This window comes from Scleropages formosus, chromosome 18, assembly GCF_900964775.1.
Source record: "Scleropages formosus chromosome 18, fSclFor1.1, whole genome shotgun sequence".
NCBI classification, from domain to species: domain Eukaryota; kingdom Metazoa; phylum Chordata; class Actinopteri; order Osteoglossiformes; family Osteoglossidae; genus Scleropages; species Scleropages formosus.
Genome location: NC_041823.1, coordinates 9,350,842 through 9,369,498, shown reverse-complemented (window position 1 = coordinate 9,369,498; position 18,657 = coordinate 9,350,842). Strand labels below are relative to the sequence as shown.

The 18,657-nt window shown below is 38.9% G+C and overlaps 1 protein-coding gene across 1 annotated transcript in view; it reads left to right on the top strand.

Moving 5' to 3' along the window:
• Positions 1-1,802: 1,802 nt before the first annotated feature.
• The window catches only part of dnah5 (dynein, axonemal, heavy chain 5), a 58,800-nt gene continuing 41,945 nt past the window's right edge, over positions 1,803-18,657 (top strand). The window contains exons 1-22 of the mRNA XM_018762728.2: positions 1,803-1,859; positions 6,220-6,354; positions 6,676-6,771; positions 6,957-7,067; positions 8,086-8,301; positions 9,323-9,460; positions 9,544-9,720; positions 10,002-10,115; positions 10,343-10,450; positions 10,537-10,659; positions 11,219-11,434; positions 12,722-12,829; positions 12,934-13,019; positions 13,454-13,775; positions 14,031-14,237; positions 14,876-15,047; positions 15,346-15,491; positions 15,886-16,054; positions 16,559-16,807; positions 17,211-17,404; positions 17,916-18,009; positions 18,487-18,629. Of these exons, the coding sequence (XP_018618244.2) occupies positions 1,803-1,859; positions 6,220-6,354; positions 6,676-6,771; positions 6,957-7,067; positions 8,086-8,301; positions 9,323-9,460; positions 9,544-9,720; positions 10,002-10,115; positions 10,343-10,450; positions 10,537-10,659; positions 11,219-11,434; positions 12,722-12,829; positions 12,934-13,019; positions 13,454-13,775; positions 14,031-14,237; positions 14,876-15,047; positions 15,346-15,491; positions 15,886-16,054; positions 16,559-16,807; positions 17,211-17,404; positions 17,916-18,009; positions 18,487-18,629 (3,381 nt within the window). The remainder of the gene's footprint in view (positions 1,860-6,219; positions 6,355-6,675; positions 6,772-6,956; positions 7,068-8,085; positions 8,302-9,322; positions 9,461-9,543; positions 9,721-10,001; positions 10,116-10,342; positions 10,451-10,536; positions 10,660-11,218; positions 11,435-12,721; positions 12,830-12,933; positions 13,020-13,453; positions 13,776-14,030; positions 14,238-14,875; positions 15,048-15,345; positions 15,492-15,885; positions 16,055-16,558; positions 16,808-17,210; positions 17,405-17,915; positions 18,010-18,486; positions 18,630-18,657) is intronic.

Below are 18,657 nucleotides of genomic sequence, written 5' to 3'. Positions count from 1 at the left end.
ATTCAGTGAATGTGCTATTTCTATTGGGAGCACTGGTTCACGGTTTTCCATGAATTATTCAGATGCTCTCTTGTTACACTGTTCCTCCCAAGGATTCTGCATACTACATAACTCACTGTGCTTTATTAAAAATCAATGAGTTAACTGGTTTTCAATGCAATTCTTATAAAGGACACCTTTCAGAAAACAATAAATTATAAAATTGAACAACTGCTTTCAGCTCTGATGTTTTTGGTAACCCTTTTTGTAGGGCTATTTTGTGTTTTAACTCTTTGGACTGGAGACATTCTCATATTGCAGTGCTTTGCTGCTCGTTGTGCGCCATAAAAATGTGTTTCAGTAGTGATAAATGCAATATTTTAATTTCCTTTCTGGGATGCAGTGAACGTATAGAACTAAAAATAAGCAAATACTTAAATATAAAATTAACATTTTCTCCATTGTTGTTTCTGTTGCTCAAAATTTGTTTTATGAAGTCTTCTAGAATTTGAGGATTTTATGTAAAAAAAAAAAGAAACAGGAATATCATGTTTGCACTGACGTCTGTAAAAATGACCTCCTCTGCCCCACGTGTATATTTTGCAATACGATACCACTGCCTGTGACAATTACCTGGCTAACTGGTAGACACTCAATACCTAGTTACTGCGCAGAATGTGTACAGGAAGAACAAAAAATAAAATACAACACATTAAGCTTCAATGTTCATTTATAGAGATGAGTAAATTAGAATTCGGTTAAGAGTGTGGGTGGATGTCACACAATGCTATCTCTCTTACATGAGGAGATGCTGCACTTTAACCCTGGTTATCAAAACAAGGTGTACTGCGGTCTTATGTTCTGTGACGAAGAACATGTCAGCAATGCTGAAGCCCTTTCTGCAAGTGTGCCTGGGTTAGGTGACAATTACATTGTAACTGGCACTATGAATTTTACATTTTATTTATAAATTTTTACTGGTGGAGTGGACTAGGTAACTATACTTCAGCCCTTTCAGAAATATTTTTTCACATAAAAAAGCTGATAAAAATTGCTTGTATTGCAGTATCAAATTCAAGCATTCACTAAATAAATTCAATAAGCAACATGAGTGAAATGGGTTTAAGTAGGTATCCTTCAAGATACACAGGAAAAGATGTTATATCCCAACTACAATTAAGATTAAAATTAAAACTAAAAATAAAAATTATGCATCATTTATCTGTTTTCCTGGCCAATTCAAAAAAAATCATTTGTGCTTCGTATTACATTCTGGATGTTTCCCGAAATTTTGAAATTTAGTATTTGTAACATATGATGCCACCATTAAATAGTAATTGTAGTCTAATCTCCAGGAACATCTTCTTTGTTGACCTGAAGGTGAAGCACAGAGCTACCTGAAACCCCTTGTGTTGGAGGATTAGTTAACTGATCTGGGGATATCACAGTAAATTATCACGCTGGATGTGGAAATGATGAGGGAGGGCTACTTTTTTACACATCTTCGTGTCACTTGCACAAAGACATTCAAGTCTGGGTTTCAAAGACCTCGTGAAGTATGGTCAAGGCCCAATGACCATGGGTGTTATCCTTTAATGTCCATCTTTGGATCTTGCTTTGGGTTTGGCTCTTGTCTTAATTATCTTGTCTAGTTTTCACAAGAGGCTAGTAGCCCATTTCAAACCCAGGTAGTGCAGATTTTTAGTGGAGTGTGATCACAGAGAGCACAATGCTGTGTTCCTGCACTATATTCACAGTTACTTTAGTATACAAGGCATTCTAAAAAAGACTGAAGAAATTTTTCTTGCGGTACAAGAAGCATTATGTCCAGAGTATTTAAACGCCAGCTTTGGAAAGAAAGTGTATCAAGAGTACTGAAGGTAAGGTTGACATTTTAGACTTTAGATTTCCGCGGATGGAAACAGACTGGGAGAGACTCTGACTTGGTCTTTTGGCAAACAGTGTATCCAACTGATAAAAAATATGATGACCTTTCTTTAAACAAATTCCACAAAAAATTTTTAAACAGCCAGCTATATTTTTTGGGGTATTAGTGACAAAAACTGAAGAAGAAACTTGACTATTTCTTTACTTTATAGTGAATTGTACAGATTTTGTTAGATGTATTAGTTACTTTTTTAATAACAAGGAAAATTATCACTAAAAAGAAAATGCACTTATCAAGGTTTGTCTTTGAATGCAGATTACAATAAAACCTTTTCTATTCGACATTAACAGCACAGACATCTGAATGTCACTGATTGCAATTTTCATGATTTGCCAGTAGAATGCATTTAATTAGGATAGAAATTAACAGTATATCACAATCTTTGTTAATACATATTTAAAAATATAGAAAATTATATGTAACAGAAAAAATATTTTTCTGGCATACCATTATTCTTTTAATTGGGATTCCGGGAACCGGGTGAAATGAAAAATGACAGGAAAGCTGTCTATGAACATGGTTACTACTGAAGAACCAAATACCACATGGTAATGAATTTATAGTCATGAATTTAGTGAGTAATATATGTTAGCAATCCATGTGACAAATAATATCCAAAATGCTGTACTGTACAGGTGCATTAAAATTTTTGAATTTGTTCAAAAGCTTGGCAGATAAAATGTAAATGTAAATGTAAAAACAAACATTCACAGGTACATACAGTAGAACATAATGAATACAAGTAGACACAATCAGAATCTAATTTTAGTACTGTTTCAAAATTAAAGATATCCTACGTTAAGAGATGCTAAATTTTCATTTAAAGTTTCTGTGTTCCTGGTTCTGTCAGTCGTTGTGAAACTCCAGGAATCTTTTTCACAATCAAGGTGTGCAGGTAGCAGAGGGATGTGCACTGCCGCTCTACAACCACCGTGCCAGTTGGTCTTCTTATTTAGTGCTTGGGCAGTTACACTTGAGCACATCAGCGTTAGTCTCTCCCCCTCCCCCTCCACGCAATATTTGTCTCCCAGCTTTAGATAAATATCCTTGATTTGCTGTCTCTTCTCTGAGCCTGATGCCCCCTGTCTCCTTCACGAGTGACTTCATGGTAGCAATAAATCTCAACTTCTCCACAGTGTGGAGTCAGGTACCATATTGAGCTCAATGAGCCTTAAGTGCTTTCAATTTGCAAGCAGCCTACCTCTGAAGTGACAGTCAATTTTACTCTCTTCTCTCCCTGATGACCCTTTAAAATGCTATAAAGGTCCAAACCCTGGGTTGCAACATGAGTATGTCTTCTCATCACAAAGACATTATCTACCCTGGCTAATGCACTGACGTTCAGGGCAATGAGGAAATGGAGTCTCGCATTGAATTACTCAAGTGATGATGTCACTGTTGATACTTGTTGAGTTTTCACTTGTATTGGACCTCCCAAGCCCTATCCTGCCAGGACAGAACAAGACCCTGTCCCATGAATAATATGCTCATAAAATGGCTTCTGTTAATAAATAAATATATAATTCATACTCTATTGGATATCGTGACTTTACATATATTCATTTTGCAGACGTTTTTCTACAAAATCAAATGCAATTTAATGATTTACGAAAGTGGATTCCACAACAGACAAAACGTTTTCGATATAGACACGCTATTATCAAATCACAGCTTATTTGATGGCACCATTTTGCTGGTACCCATCTTTTCAGTAGCAACCTACAGAAATAAGAGTTAGATGACTAATACATGCTAGATGATCATGGAAGATGCTGTTGTACAAATTTTGTTATTAAATATGGAAAGAAATGGGTCTTGTTGAATTCTGAGAGGGATTAAACAATCCTAAGGGAGAAGGAGCTCATTCCACCATACCAAAGCCAGAACTGAAAACCAAAGGACTTCAATTTTGGATAGAGCCTTCAAACGATTAGAGGTGAGAGTTGAAGGAGCACAGTTCTTACTGGGATGTGGGATTGATCAGGTCCTGTAGCAATCAGGGTGCAGATCCTTTGACACTTTTGCAGGCTGTAACCACTGTTGACTTTGATTAAAGCAGTCGGAAGAAGACAATGTACAGATTCTAGGAGCAAAGATACGTTAAACACAACTTCTGTCATGGCATTTTGATTCAGTTTCAGAGGATTGATGGCAGATGACAGAAGACCAGAAGGAAGGATGATGCAGTAGTTAAGCAAGGTGTGATCAGAGCCTGGACTAGGAGATGAGTAGAGTGTGATGGACAGTTCAGAAGACATCTGCAAGATCAAGCAATTGCTTCAGTGTGCAGACAGCAGCAGAGACTTGAGCCAATTGCTACCCCAAAGTTCTTGACTGACAAAGTAGATGAGATGAAGAAGTTGCCAAGTTTTCCAGATGAATGTTGACAGGTGGACGTACTTGCGGTGAGATGTAGGATCTCAGTTTTAAAAAACTTGAACTGTAGATGGTAGTCTATTTATTTTGGCAGTGTTATTAGGGAGGCATATTGCAATGAGAGAAGATACATATTTTGTTTGGGGAAAAAAGAGGAAGCTCTGTATATTGTCTGCAGCTCAGGTGTAGCTGAAGGTGCCACAAACAATGAAGGAGCCCAGGAAAGAGGTTTAGATGGAGAAGAGAAAGGGGCCCAACACAGAGCCCTGAGGAACACTTGTTGAGAGAGACTGAGAGGCAGACAGGGAGCTACAGCAAACTACCTGGTAAGATGTACCTGATAAGTAAGAATCCATTTCAATAACGATTTTTTTTTTCAAATAAGGGTCTTTGTTTCTTTTATTTTGATTACAAATATTAAGTAGCGTGAATGACAGAATTCCTTGGATATTTATTACGAATAGAAAGGAAAAAATTGTATGGAGGACCACTGAAAAGAGCCACTATGCACATGCACTATTATCAAAGTAAACAATGGATACTTCTTGTCTATTTATAAAAACAGATGTGCTGTAAAAACATCAGAATTTTCACACACATTCAATTTCATTTGGCAGATATAATATAAACTTGTAGTTGCAGGTCCTTTTTATGTTTCATTTCTTCACATATTCATGGACACAAAGAAAGCCTGCAAGTTATATCATTTATTGCTGGAAATCTACATATAGAGATTATTGTACTATAAATTTTAACTTGACATTGTCTGACCTTTGTATATGAATTTACAGCTCAATTTTTTTAGCATCTACAAACAAAATGTACTTAATTTATTAGCTTGCCTTTGGAGCAGGTTGCCAGGCAGCACAGCTGAATTACCAGCTGCGACAACTTTTAACAAGGAGGCCTTTCCTTTCCTTTCTAAGGGGAACATGCTCTTTCATTGATTGGTCTGGACTTTCTGGATTGCTCTGGAAGCAGAAGTCAAGTGTATTGTCTTCTGAATGAAGCAGAGAGCAGCAAACAAAGAAGGAGTGCCGTCAGGCACCCGGACACCAAATTGCAAAAGAACATCAGTTTTTCACTTTAACTCTCAGTCTGTGCTCTGAGTGAGCCGTTGGACTGCTAAACCTGAGAACTTCATGGCATATGGGTATTATGGAATTTTGAACAGTTCACTGGAGGTCTTTGCAGCTGCACCAGTCATGGCTGAGTCAAATTCCCTAAATAATAAAAGAGGCCTGCAGTCGTCTGTTACATCCAAGAGCCAAATCACCGCGTTTAAAGTATGTATCATTATTAATGTATCAGTTTATACAATACATTCCTAAAAGTGTTCAAGAAGTTAATTTTCTCATTTTTATTTTGACACCATAAGTATTGATTTAAGTGGTGTGTTTTAATTCTTTTCCTGCTACATTCTTAACAATAAAAATGTTTCTATACTGATATTTTTAAGACATGTATTATATATTGAAAATTTATACCGAAGTTCAAACTTGAGAAATTGATTTTACCTATTTAATGCATTCATATATGCAATGGATAATCGCAACGGAAAGATACAATGACTTCTTAGTTGAATCCAAGCAAAGCAGACCCAGGATTGTTCATTAAAAATAATATTTTAAAAATGCTATTTTAACATTGTTTAGGTTATGTTGGTAATATATTCAGCTTCTTCAAATGTATACTTAGTGTTTTTAGCTAGGGTTTGGTAGTTATCTTGTAATTATGTGTGCATGATTTTAACATTTTGGGAAAATAAGATTAGGTAATTTGATTCAGGTTTAAGTTGATTGGCTATTCACATACCCTAAAATGTAGTCTATGGTATGAAGGTGCACTTTTCATCTTCCGAAAGATGTGGATTACTTATCTTATGGCAACTCGGTGATATTTTTTGATTCCCGCAGCAAAAGCTGAAGGAAGAGCGTGAGGCAAAGCGTGCCCAGCTGGACAGCAGACATGACTATGTCCTCAGCATCTTGGCCTTCTGCCTCAGTCTGGAGAAAGCAGATGTGGAAGAAGCCATTCTAGAGGGGTCTCAGGTGAGACCAGAGTATTTTGCACTTTGAGTTATCACCCAATAATCCAAGTGTGTCTTTTAGGTGTCCTGAAACTGTGTGGAAAGTGCATTATGCACAATGGAAGCAGAAGTGTGTATGGGTAATAGTTAAACAAATGCTTTTTCAAATTGTTGTCTAGTTGTAGGAAATATGTCTGTTTTCTAGTTAGTTAATATTTGTGTAACCACAATTTTGCACTCCAGTGTGTTATACTACATAATGTGCTGTACTGTACTATATAGCTGTATACCCTGCTGTAATAAACTAAATTAAGATGCAATTTTTTTGCAACATTTTGCTCAGATTGATCGCATGGAAAAGTTCTTTGCTGCTGGTGGACTTCCTCACATCATTTTCTACTATCAGGATGTAGACCCAGTAGAATCTGGTAAGAACAAAGTCTAAGGATAGAGACAAGAATATTTTTTTTCAGTGCTTTTTAGCTGCGTGGGCTTCTGATTTGGATTTGTTTTCGGTGGTCAAACTGCTTCATCCTAGTCCTAGGTCTTCAACATGGTTCTGAACTGTCCTGGACCATCCTTTTGTCCTCAGCTGGAGCAGCTTCGAACCTCACCAGAAACAAGAAACCCAATGTTTTTGTCACAGAGGGGCGGGACATAGCACTCAAAGGCATTTGTGTGTTTTTCACAAGGAGCAGTATTTCAAAGGCCATCACCTCCGAGAATATACACAGAGTAAGTCTCTACCTAAGCCTTTGTAGTTTTGGGCTAGACTTTCACAGACCATGTATAAATGCTCTTGTTCTTCACCAAGGTGATTTTACGGTTCATTTGCAACACAAAAAGCTTCCTGAATCATAAAACACAAACAAGCAATATTTTCTGCGTGGTACAATTTAAACAATTCATTATATTGGAGAATCATTTTTTAACCATCCATTGGGATCATACCAGGAATAAGTAGTTGTTATAATGAAGTATGTTGTTGTAATATGAAATTTAATCAGATTTGACAAACTGTAATACATAAAAGTTGCATGCAGTCTTGCTCTTTTGCAAAAAATGTCTGCGCACTGAACAGAATATCTAAATTTTACACTGGTGCTGAAATGCACCTCATTAAGCCTCTAACAGGCCAGCAAAGGCAATCAAGTCGGGGCTGTTCAGTCTTCAATCTTCCAACGCTTATCAGGCTTCATTCCTACCAGAGACTCATTATATTTCACATCATGTGCTCTTCATTGGCATTTACATCACCTGCATATTATCTGTACATGCCATTTGACATCCCTGACTGGCAGCACCCTGGGGTTTAAATTTGGCTGACAACACACCTGTGCCATCCTCACAGAGCACTTGGTACAAGTGACACATGATTGCAGGTGCACAGCAAGATCATTTTTGATTGGTTGTCTGACAGATTGTGAGTGCAGTTCATTGCACCAGATGTTTTCATAAGATGCATTTAATTTAATATCAGTAGAAGAGATAGAAGTGAGTAGTTAAGTTCAAATAACCCTTCTTCTTGTTTATGAAAGACCATCGTGCTGGGGAAAGTTTAGGAAAAAGACCTAGAGGAGTGTCTGGAGAAGTCATCCATGTTGCTAAAGCATGTCAATGGGATTTTGATCAGAAAAATGTGAATATAGGCTTCTCTCTCTTTTGTGACCTATCACTGCTGGAAATGATACATGATAATGCCTTAAGTAAGAAGACACTGTGTCTTATGATGTTGGACTCATGTCTTTCACAGAACATAAACTTCAACATGCTTAACACCGTGGATGTTGGCTTGCTGCAGAGTGTGGAGCAGCTGCTGACAAAGATCTTCATCCCAACCCTGAGGATGATGAATGAGTCGGGTGAGACAGCCAACCCCAAAGCCCTCTCCATTTGGCAGGACTTCTTCAGCTCCCTGGATGGCTTTGTGGCTGTCCTTGGGGGGGCCCAAGAAAGTCTGATGGAAAAGGTGACCCTCTTGTGACCCGCATATAATATTCAAGTGGTGCTGATATAAGGGTTTGGAACTGGAAATAAGCAAAAACAATAATAAGTTTCATTAGCCACCCCCTCAAATGGCTGTTACAGACGGATTAATTGTATCAATCATAACATGCAACCATATAGCTGTTGTTCATATAATTTCTGCAGTGAATTTAAGCCAGGGGGGTGCGGTGGCGCAGTGGGTTGGACCACAGTCCTGCTTTCCGGTGGGTCTGGGGTTCGAGTCCCCCTTGGGGTGCCTTGTGATGGACTGGTGTCCCGTCCTGGGTGTGTCCCCTCCCCCTCCGGCCTTACGCCCTGTGTTGCCGGGTAGGCTCCGGTTCCCTGTGACCCTGCATGGGACGAGCGGTTCTGAAAGTGTGTGTGTGTGTGTGTGTGTGTGTGTGTGTGTGTGTGTGTGTGTGTGAATTTAAGCCAGTGAACCATGTAACAAGCTGTAAATGTTACTAAAAGACTGCAAAGGCAAAAAGGCATTGTGTAGAGAAAGTGATACATATTGATTTCCTGCAAAATGTATATAAAAATAAAAAAGCCAAACTGATCAAATATGACAGGGGGCATGGTGGCGCAGCGGGCTTGCCTGGTTCCTTCTCTCTGGTGGGACTGAGGTTTGATCCTACTTGGGGTGCCTTGCGACATACTGGCGTCCTGTCCTGGGTGTGTTGCCGGGTTTGGCTCTTGTTTGCCACCACCCAAATAATAAATATTTTACTGACCCTTTTCTCCAAAGCAGCTTATAGTGTTAAAGTTACAGTTATTTACCCATTTATACAGCTGGGCAATTTCCTTGCTCAAGGGTACTACAGCTGAAGGTGGAGATCAAACCTGTGACCTTGGGATCCAAAGGCACAAGCTCTACTAAGTGTCTACTACACTACTGGCTGTCCAATAGTTCAGCTAATAAAATGGTGAACAGTGAATACTTAACACCACCAAAGGGGTAGTGTTTAAGATTTGTCATTATAAGTATTGTAATTATCATCTAGGTGAGCCTAAAACCATGTGAGACGTATGATTTGAAAACACTCAAGGGGCCGTCAGACTACGTAGCTGTGGCCAGCAGCACGGAAGCTCTAGAGAAGATTGAGGGCTGCATGAAAGCGTGGGTGAAACAGATTGAGCAGGTGAGCTGAGCTTCAGATGGGCCTCTGGCTTTCCTGTGGCTATGTTTCTCAGTCGACAGAGGGTGACAGTTCTGGACCCTCAGGTTCTGGCAGAGAGTGACCAGCTGAGGAAGGAAGCAGATGACTTGGGCCCCCGGGCTGAACTGGATCACTGGAAAAAGCGCATGTCACGCTTCAATTACCTGCTGGACCAGCTTAAGAACCCAGATGTGAAGGCTGTGCTGGGGGTGCTTGTGGTGGCCAAATCTAAATTAATCAAAGTAAGTGTTTTTTACCCCCATACACATTCCTATTGGAATGAGTATAGTAATTTCATATTTATCACATTTTTAAAAATGTTTAATTTCTATTTCTGTGCCTTAAGGCTTGCAAAGGTTTTTTCAAAGGTTTATTCTGTTGCCTAAATTATAGTATGTTACATTGTTTGTTCAATTTCCAGGAAAAGTTAATGAAGTGATATTACTTTTCCTGCAGCTCAGACATAAGGTCTGTGAATTGATTATTTTTTAGCTGAATTTATTTTCTGATGTCTTGAACTAAGTCATGGCGAGAGCTGGATGCCAGGATCACAGATTCTGCCAATGAGGCAAAAGACAATGTCAAGTACCTGTACACACTGGAGAAGTTCTGCGACCCACTGTACAACAGTGATCCAGTAAGCAGAATCAGATGTGACAACTGCACCTTTTCTTTCTACTGATTGTGCTATAAGTTTTCCATGGTTATATGATGAAATATGTCTGATATATACTTCATACTGTAAGTGATATAAGTACAAAACACCTTCTTAGTGTTCTACCCTCTTAATCCCCTACCATAAGTGTATATACGGATATACAGTATTTTAAGTTTGGCAGTATTTTTAAAATGTGACTGGCTCAGGTCTCAATGGTGGATGCTATTCCTGGTCTGATCAACGCCATTCGGATGATACATAGTATCTCCCGCTACTACAACACCTCAGAGAAGATCACCTCCCTGTTTGTGAAAGTAAGTCTTCCTCATACTGCATTGACATCAGTTGCATTGGGGAAAAACATTTTTTCAAAAATTCTCATGCATTATTTTTCCCGCAGGTGACAAACCAAATGATAACAATGTGCAAGGCCTACATCACAAACAATGGCGGGGCTACTATATGGAACCAGGATCAGGCCATTGTAGAGGAGAAAATTAAAGCGGCTATCCGACTGAACGAGGTATTGACAACATATTACTTGTACCAGTTAAACGCATATGTTAAACGCTCAAGAGCCACTGAAATAGTCTGTGCAACTGAAAGTTTGAGTTCCTTAACTTTTGCCTTCAGGTACAACTGACTGGAGCTCACAGGTGTGTGTGACCTCTTTGGCAGCTTACCATAGGTAGTTAAAATGCCATAAATCAATGGGTTTGAATCTGAGTTCATATAACTACAGATTAACTCACAGTATTGCATGATTGGCATAACAAGAATGTTTTTATCTCATTTAATTACAAAGTAACACACAATGAATTTTTTCATAGTAAAATTTATATTCGCATTCCTAAGAGATTATCTGCAGAAATTACCGTATACTCATTAAAAATTAACATATGAAAGTCACCTGATTCAAATGTCTATGTTCTTATTTAACTTTGATTTGAGTCTTTCAATCTAGGGGTTCATGATGTTGGTTAATGATAAAAAAAACATCAGGATGTAAAACATTACAGTTAAAGTGTAACCAAAGCAACCTTCAAATAAAAACTTGATTTTTTTTTTTTTCCATTTGGTAGGAATACCAGAAATGCTTCCATAAAATGAAGCAGAAACTGGAGCAGAACCCGTCAGAGCGGCAGTTTGATCTCAGTGAGATGTACATCTTTGGGAAATTTGACACCTTTCAAAGACGACTCAGCAAGATCCTCAGCATGTTCAGCACCATCTCAACGTACTCCACTTTGCAGGACTCCAAAATCGAGGGCTTGGAAACCATGGCGACCAGGTTTCAGGTAAAAATTCAGGACACATAAATATGAGAACACATGAAAACCCTGTGAGGAGGGAACAGATATTTAAAAGATGAAACATATTTGAGAAGTGAATAGCAACCAAAAAGCAAATTTTAAAGTAAAAAATAAATAACCTCAGCTAAATTAAATTCAAGGAGGTGTGGTGGCGCAGTGGGTTGGACCAGGTCCTGCTCTCCAGTGGGTCTGGGGTTCAAGTCCCACTTGGGGTGCTTTGTGACAGACTGGCGTCCTGTCCTGGGTGTGTCCCCTCCCCCTCCGGCCTTATGCCCTGTGTTGCCAGGTTAGGCTCCGGTTCCCCGCGACCCTGTATGGGACAAGCGGTTCTGAAAATGTGTGTGTGTAAATTAAATTTTCTTCTTTTTTTTTTTTTTTTTTTTTTTACAGTTGCATGCTTAAATTCAAAGCTTGCATGCTGGTTTTTAACACTGACAGGCGGTTTAAATTCTCTTTTTTCTGTATATATGTAACTTTGAAAGAGTAGTGTGCATTTCATCATCGCAGACATTGGGATTGAGGTCAATTTGGGACATAACAGTGCTTTGGATGTTCATTTGGTGTCCATATGCTGTCATGTTTTTTCTTTTTGCTGCCAAAACTGGACAGACAGCTGAAATGCAGGAAAAATGGGAGGTAATTTTATGTTGGTTTTGGTTTCATGAAACAGCCTAATATTTTTTACATACCATCCTCAATGGCATCACGATATAAAATGACATACTTTAAATAATTGAGAATGTGAAATTAATAACTTATTAATGACTTCTCGCCTGTCTCTTTGCCAGAGATATGGTTAAGTTGTGTTTTAATGTTCATAGTTTAATGAACTGCGATTGCTTCAGTGAAGAAGGCTTAATTATTAATTTTGGTCTATAGCGATGTAAAATATCTCATTTTGAGTATGCCTCATTGTTTTGTGCAATTTCTATCAGAGTGCAAATAGTTAGTTATTTTTATTTTGATGTGCATCTTATTTTTATTGAAGAATTTCTCAGAATTGCGTTCCTGTTCTTCTTGAATGGCTGAATATCTACCAAACAACAATTACTCTTTGTATTTCTATTTGTTTCCATACTTTTTTACAAAAGAACTGCCACATTCTTGATAAGTTTGCCATGCCCCTTATAAATTGTCCTGTGGACCTTAGTGAGTATGCAGAATGTAATGTACGACTGGAGCAGTGTGGATGCATTTCCATAGATACATTTGGAATAACAAGGTAAATTTAGCGATGCAGTCTTCAGCAATCTTCTTGTCTCTGAATTTCAGGCAACTGTATTAGCTATGAAGAAGAAACAGTATAGTTTCTTGGACCAGAGAAGAACGGACTTTGACCAGGACTATGAAGAATTTTGTAAAGGCACCAAGGAATTGCATGTATGTTGTTCACTAACTCTGAGGTAACAGCGAATGTACATATAGTTTTAAAGACGTCCTAAAAATATACCTTGAATGGTTCCTTGTTTTCCTTACTGTCACAGGACCAGTTGAAAAATTTCATGGAAAATACATTTGATAAAATCCAAAACACTGCAAGGGCCTTGAACGTCTTGAAGAAATTTGAAAGGTATTTTGGAATACACACACACATTCAGAACCGCTTATCCCATACGGGGTTGCGGGGAACCGGAGCCTACCCGGCAACACAGGGCGTAAGGCTTGGGGGGGAGGGGACACACCCAGGATGGGACGCCAGTCTGTCACAAGGCACCCCAAGCAGGACTCGAACCCCAGACCCACCAGAGAGCAGGACCGTGGTCCAACCCACTGCACCACCGCACCCCAACTATTTTGGAATAGTTACCTTTAATAATTAGCAAGACCAAAAGTATAAAGCTGAAATATAGTAATTGAAGCAAGATAGACATTAACTACTCCTACACTGGCATCGCATAAAGTATTTGAAGAACATCTTAATTTTCTTTATTCACAATTGTGTATAATAGCCACTTATTTAAAAGGTAATATATGAAAGCATTTTTTTACACTATGTTTTCAAAGGCTTGACATCCCAGGACTTGGCATTGATGACAAATACCAAAAGGTCCTTCAGAACTATGGTCGAGACATCGAGATGGTCTCAAGGATTTATACCAAGCAGAAGGGTGAGCCCCTCATTGGCCGCAACCTGCCTCCTGTCGCTGGTAAAATTATGTGGGTGCGTCAACTCTTCCGCCGCATCCAGGAGCCCATGGAACTCTTCCAGCAGCACCCTGGGGTACTATCCACACCCCTGGCCAAGCGTATCATTCGCAGTTACAACAAGGTGGCACAAGTTTTGCTGGAGTTTGAGGTCCTCTATCACCGACTTTGGATGAGACAGGTGAATTCTTCCTGCCTGCATTGTGCTTTTCCTGCAGTTTTGGATTTTGGTTTCAGGCCTTCATTTTGAGATATACTGATGGTTTTTTATTCCAAAATATGCCCCATTTCACCCTATGTGAAGTACTGTGTTGTAATATCATTCATGTTGTGTGTAATATGTTTTATGTTATGTAGTATTACCCTTCTCAACCTGTTTTTATGTATGTGTATAATCTTTAAGATTTTGGTGACCAATTAATTTTGATGTCAACAGGTTGAAGTGGCCAAAGCAGGGCTTCATGCAACTCTGTTGGTAAGATCTCCAGAGACGGGCGAGCTCTTTGTAAATTTTGACCCCCAGATCTTAACCCAAATCCGGGAGACAGACCTCATGACAAAAATGGGTCTGGAGATTCCCCACTTTGCCGCGGTCCTACAGCAACAACAACACACACTGAAGAAGAATTACAACAAGCTGCAGGTGAGAGTTAAATCATCAGCTAAATTATTAAACACTAATGCCAAAGTGGAAAGTAACTAATATGGGGATATCAATAAATTAAAATTTTAAATAGTAGCAGACATATTTTTGTGTTTTACATAAATCAAAGATTCATGTTGGATAAAGATGTTTTGTCTGTAAAATTAAAAACATCTATCTTTAATGCAAGTACTAACAATCACAATTGACAACTGTTGCCTTTTTGTGTATGTACCATTTCATTTTATTCAGTTTTATCTGTAGAAAACAAAAAACACTATACAGGTTGACATTAATGGTTGTTCAACTGTCCAGGACAGGACATTTAGGACAAGTAGAATTGTTCTGATACCTATCCTTTGGACTGTTCAACAAGAAATTAAGGGAAAAATCTTACATTCAATGCAAAATAATAACCGCCGTCATAATAAAGAAACTATCTGATGTTACTAATTAGGTAATTTACATTTTCATTTCAAAATAATTTTTGCTCTAGAAAGTGCCAAAATCTGTCAAAAATAAGCCAAAATAGACCCATCATTTTTCTATTATATTTTTTAACCTCTAAATAAACTCATGTGGTTCTAAAAAAATAGGTTGTCATAGAGGTTACTGATAACATCTTTCTCTGCCAATAGTTGATTCTTTCAGAGAACACCCGCGTGCGGGCGAAGATCCAAAGTGCCTTCAAGCAGCTTGCCACACCTCACGTGGCTAAGGTGGACAAAGCGATACTGCCAGGGCTCACTTCTCTCAATTGGACCTCTCTGAACATTGAGAAGTACCTCAATAATATAACATCTGCCCTGGGTGAGCAGGGAAATTGAAACCACAGCTACATCACCCCTAAACCTCTATTGGAGATTTAGATTAGAGATTATATAAGATTACATTAGACTAGAGAATAGACAGCTAAGAATGGTTCCTGCTTCTTAAGGCTACAGCTTTAATTTTACCACTCACTACCTCAGTATTTGGAAGTCAGCTGGTACATCTTTAATGACATTCCCATGTTCCCCAATATGCCCTAACAAAGATCTAAATTAGCCATATTTTTTGTTGAACTGCGATTGAAGCATATCTGCTGTGATGGTGGCTGTATTTATAGGCAATCTGGAGCTGCTGATAGACAGGATAAATGATCTAGTGGAGTTCCGCATTGATGCCATCCTTCAGGAGATGAGTACCACTACTCTATGTGTGTTGCCAGAGAATGAACCTTTCACCTGTGAAGAATTTGTCCAGAGAACAAGGGTATGGAGGAGTCTTCTTTTGTCAAGCATAGACTGAGCTTTTTGGCATGACCTTATAGTGAACATTGTTATTTTTCATCATTTTCTTCCCAAAGTAACTTGCAATATTAAGCTACTTACAATGATTTAACCTTTTGTAGAACTGGGACTATTTAGGGTAAGTACCCTGCTCATGGTACTACACTGTAATGTGGAATTCAAACCTGGGTGCTTTGCATGTAAGGTGGCAGCTGGATTCACTGCACTACCTGCTGCCCCCTATGGTGTTTTCTTTGACTAAATACACAACAAACAAAATAAGGATCGAGATTTAAATCTTTTGCAGATAACACGTTTTGCTTGTAAGTGCAAGGTTTACACTGAATACCCACTTCCTGTCTTTGATCAATTCTCAGGAGCTTTGCATCAAGGGGGCTCAGAGTTTACATACTAAAAGCTCATTAGTGGAGGAAGCAGCTAATGAGCTCATCAACATGTTGCTGGAGTTTGAACAAAATAAAGAGGAGGAGGAGGAGAAATTTAATTGCATTAGCAGGACTGAGAGCAAAACTGGACATGAAGAGAGTAATGGTAACTTCTGTTGATCCTTTAATAAATCAGGTTTACTGTTTGATGCCCTGTTAAGAGAAGGTGGCTCCTTACTTTCACATGGTTTTTGGAAACACCAGGTAGTGAGTAGAAGAACCTTGCAATAACTGAGGTAGTGAAAGATTTTTTATGTCAATGCTCTTATTCATGCCTGTCTGTGCAATACACTTGGAATTTATTTTCAACCTCCTTTGGATGTCTTAAATTTTTATGTGGTGTTCCCACATATCATTTGATGCTATTGCAACACAGTTGCCACCATTTTCAAAGTCTGAAGGTTCTTTTTAAGCAGTCACTGAAACAGGGCAGATCATGAAAAAACTGAGAAGATCATGTAACAGAACTATGAATGTGTTTGTACTAAAGTGTGCATTGGAAGATCTGAAAAAATAAATAAAAACACTTAAAGAGAAAGCGTTAATTTAGCATGAACTCCATAACGCTATCATTCTTGAACTTGTGACTTTGGTGTGTTCTCAGCTGAGGAGAACGGCAAGACAGAAGCCAGGCTTCTGTCCCGCAATGCCACGGGGACCAGCATAGGTCCACCCTCCCCCCTGGGAAAGAAAAAGAAAAAGAGGGACATGATGGAAATCATGGAGGAGGAGGCACAGGAGCTTCTCTCCCACTTCAACCACCGGAACGTGGATGCGCTTCTCCGTGTGACCCGCAACACCTTGGAGCACCTGCGGAGACGTGTCCACACTTCATCTGTGCTGCACTTCATGGGTGAGGCTTTCCTGATGGCCACAGGTTTTGGTATTCTAGCACTACCTTTGCCCATTATGATCTCTTGTGTTGCCTTGTAGATTTTTGTTACATTGCCTGTGTCACTTGTAATATTATTGCCATACTAAATAATAATAAGAATAATATGCTAGATGTTTATTTCATGGCTTTGCTGAAATGTTGCATGGCCTTATAAAATCTGTTGGCTTTATGAAAACACTTTTGACAGCCTTGTAGAATTTTGTATCATGGCTTTCTGAAAATGTTTGATAGCCTTAATTTAGTTTTTTATCTTTTGAGTTTTTTATTCGTTTTTAAAAGTAGCAAATTCATTTGGTTATATTAGATTAGTTAGGTAAGATCTCTGCTGCTTTATTCCTTCTCCTCCTTGCCTAAGCATCAGAGAGCAGCTCTCTGGACCGACAGAAGGGCAGCATCCTAAGGCCCATTTTTAGGACCAGTGTGTGTCTGGCCATCCCTAACATTGTAATGGTCCCTGCTCTGGATGAGGTTCAGCAGGCCCTGAACCGAGCTGTGGAATGCGTGGTCAGCGTCAGCAAGGGTGTTGCCCAGTGGAGCAAAGAGAGGATCTCCAAGGTAGGCCTGTAAGCTGCTTCAAAAGCACAAGTCAAATATGAAAGGCAGTACACTGTGAGAGAAAGAAATAGTGTAGTGGGAAAGCTGCATGTGAAATTTTGAGCACTGCTAGTTGATACAAGCACATTTTAAGGAACTGACTGAATTCACTGATGGTCAAAGAGGTAAAGAACAGTTACGCATCACACTGTGGGTCTTAATCCTGAGCTTTATTTATGTGATACTTAATATAGTATTTTCTACTTTTCAACACAAAGGAACTCTGTGATTGCTCCATTTAAGATAACCCATATTATAAATTAATCAAAAGAATAAATCATAAAAAAAAAATAAATGCAATGATATGTCAGCAAACGCCAATATGTCTGCCCAGATTTTTCCTACCTTTTCCATAAATGCAATGCTTTGTAGGTACCTAATGTGTACTGTATAAGTAGCAAATCATAAAGTTACAGACACTAATTAATAACAAGATCTGAAACCTCAGACACTGTTCTGTCTGCCTGAGCAGAGAAAGATGAATGAGAGGAGGGCAGCGGCTCTGGGATTGAACAGTGGTGACAGTGACTCTGAAGATGGGGATGCTACACACAGGAGCTTGGCTGGTATGGTGGGATGCCCTCCACTCTCTTCCTGCAACTCCACAGGAGAAGACTCCTAATCAGCAAACCCACTAGGCAGTTACAAACAACCTCTTTGCAAAGTACCAACTATCAGCAAATTGTCCCTTTGCCCCTTCATTGTAGTTAAAGCAGTGCTTATACAATATAAGGAATGTTCATATTTAATATCCAAAACCTACAGTACTGCAATTTGCAAATAGCAGCTGCAGTCAGTGGACTGGGACAATCCCTTTATTCTTTTGAACTAGATATAGCTACATTTTGGATGAAAAATGATATTTTGTAAAGTCTGAAACAATGACTTTCAACTCAGGCTGTCCATCTGTCTGATGCTTTTTGCCTATGCTGTTATACAGTTAAAATGCTACAAATGTCCATCCATGATGTTTTGGCAAAGCATTTGGTTGCTGTGGGGTGTAACTGATGCAAAGTGGAACACTGCACACATTCCTTCTTCAGATGACAATATTTCAGACATCTCAGCCTCTGTGAACCAAACCATTCCATTTGAACCCAAGAATTACTTCAAGAGTGTTTCTGAAAACAAGGAGATTGTCAAGCTGGTGTCGGTCCTTAGCTCTTCCATCAACTCTACCAAGAAGGTACTGAGAGGGACAATATGTCAACAAT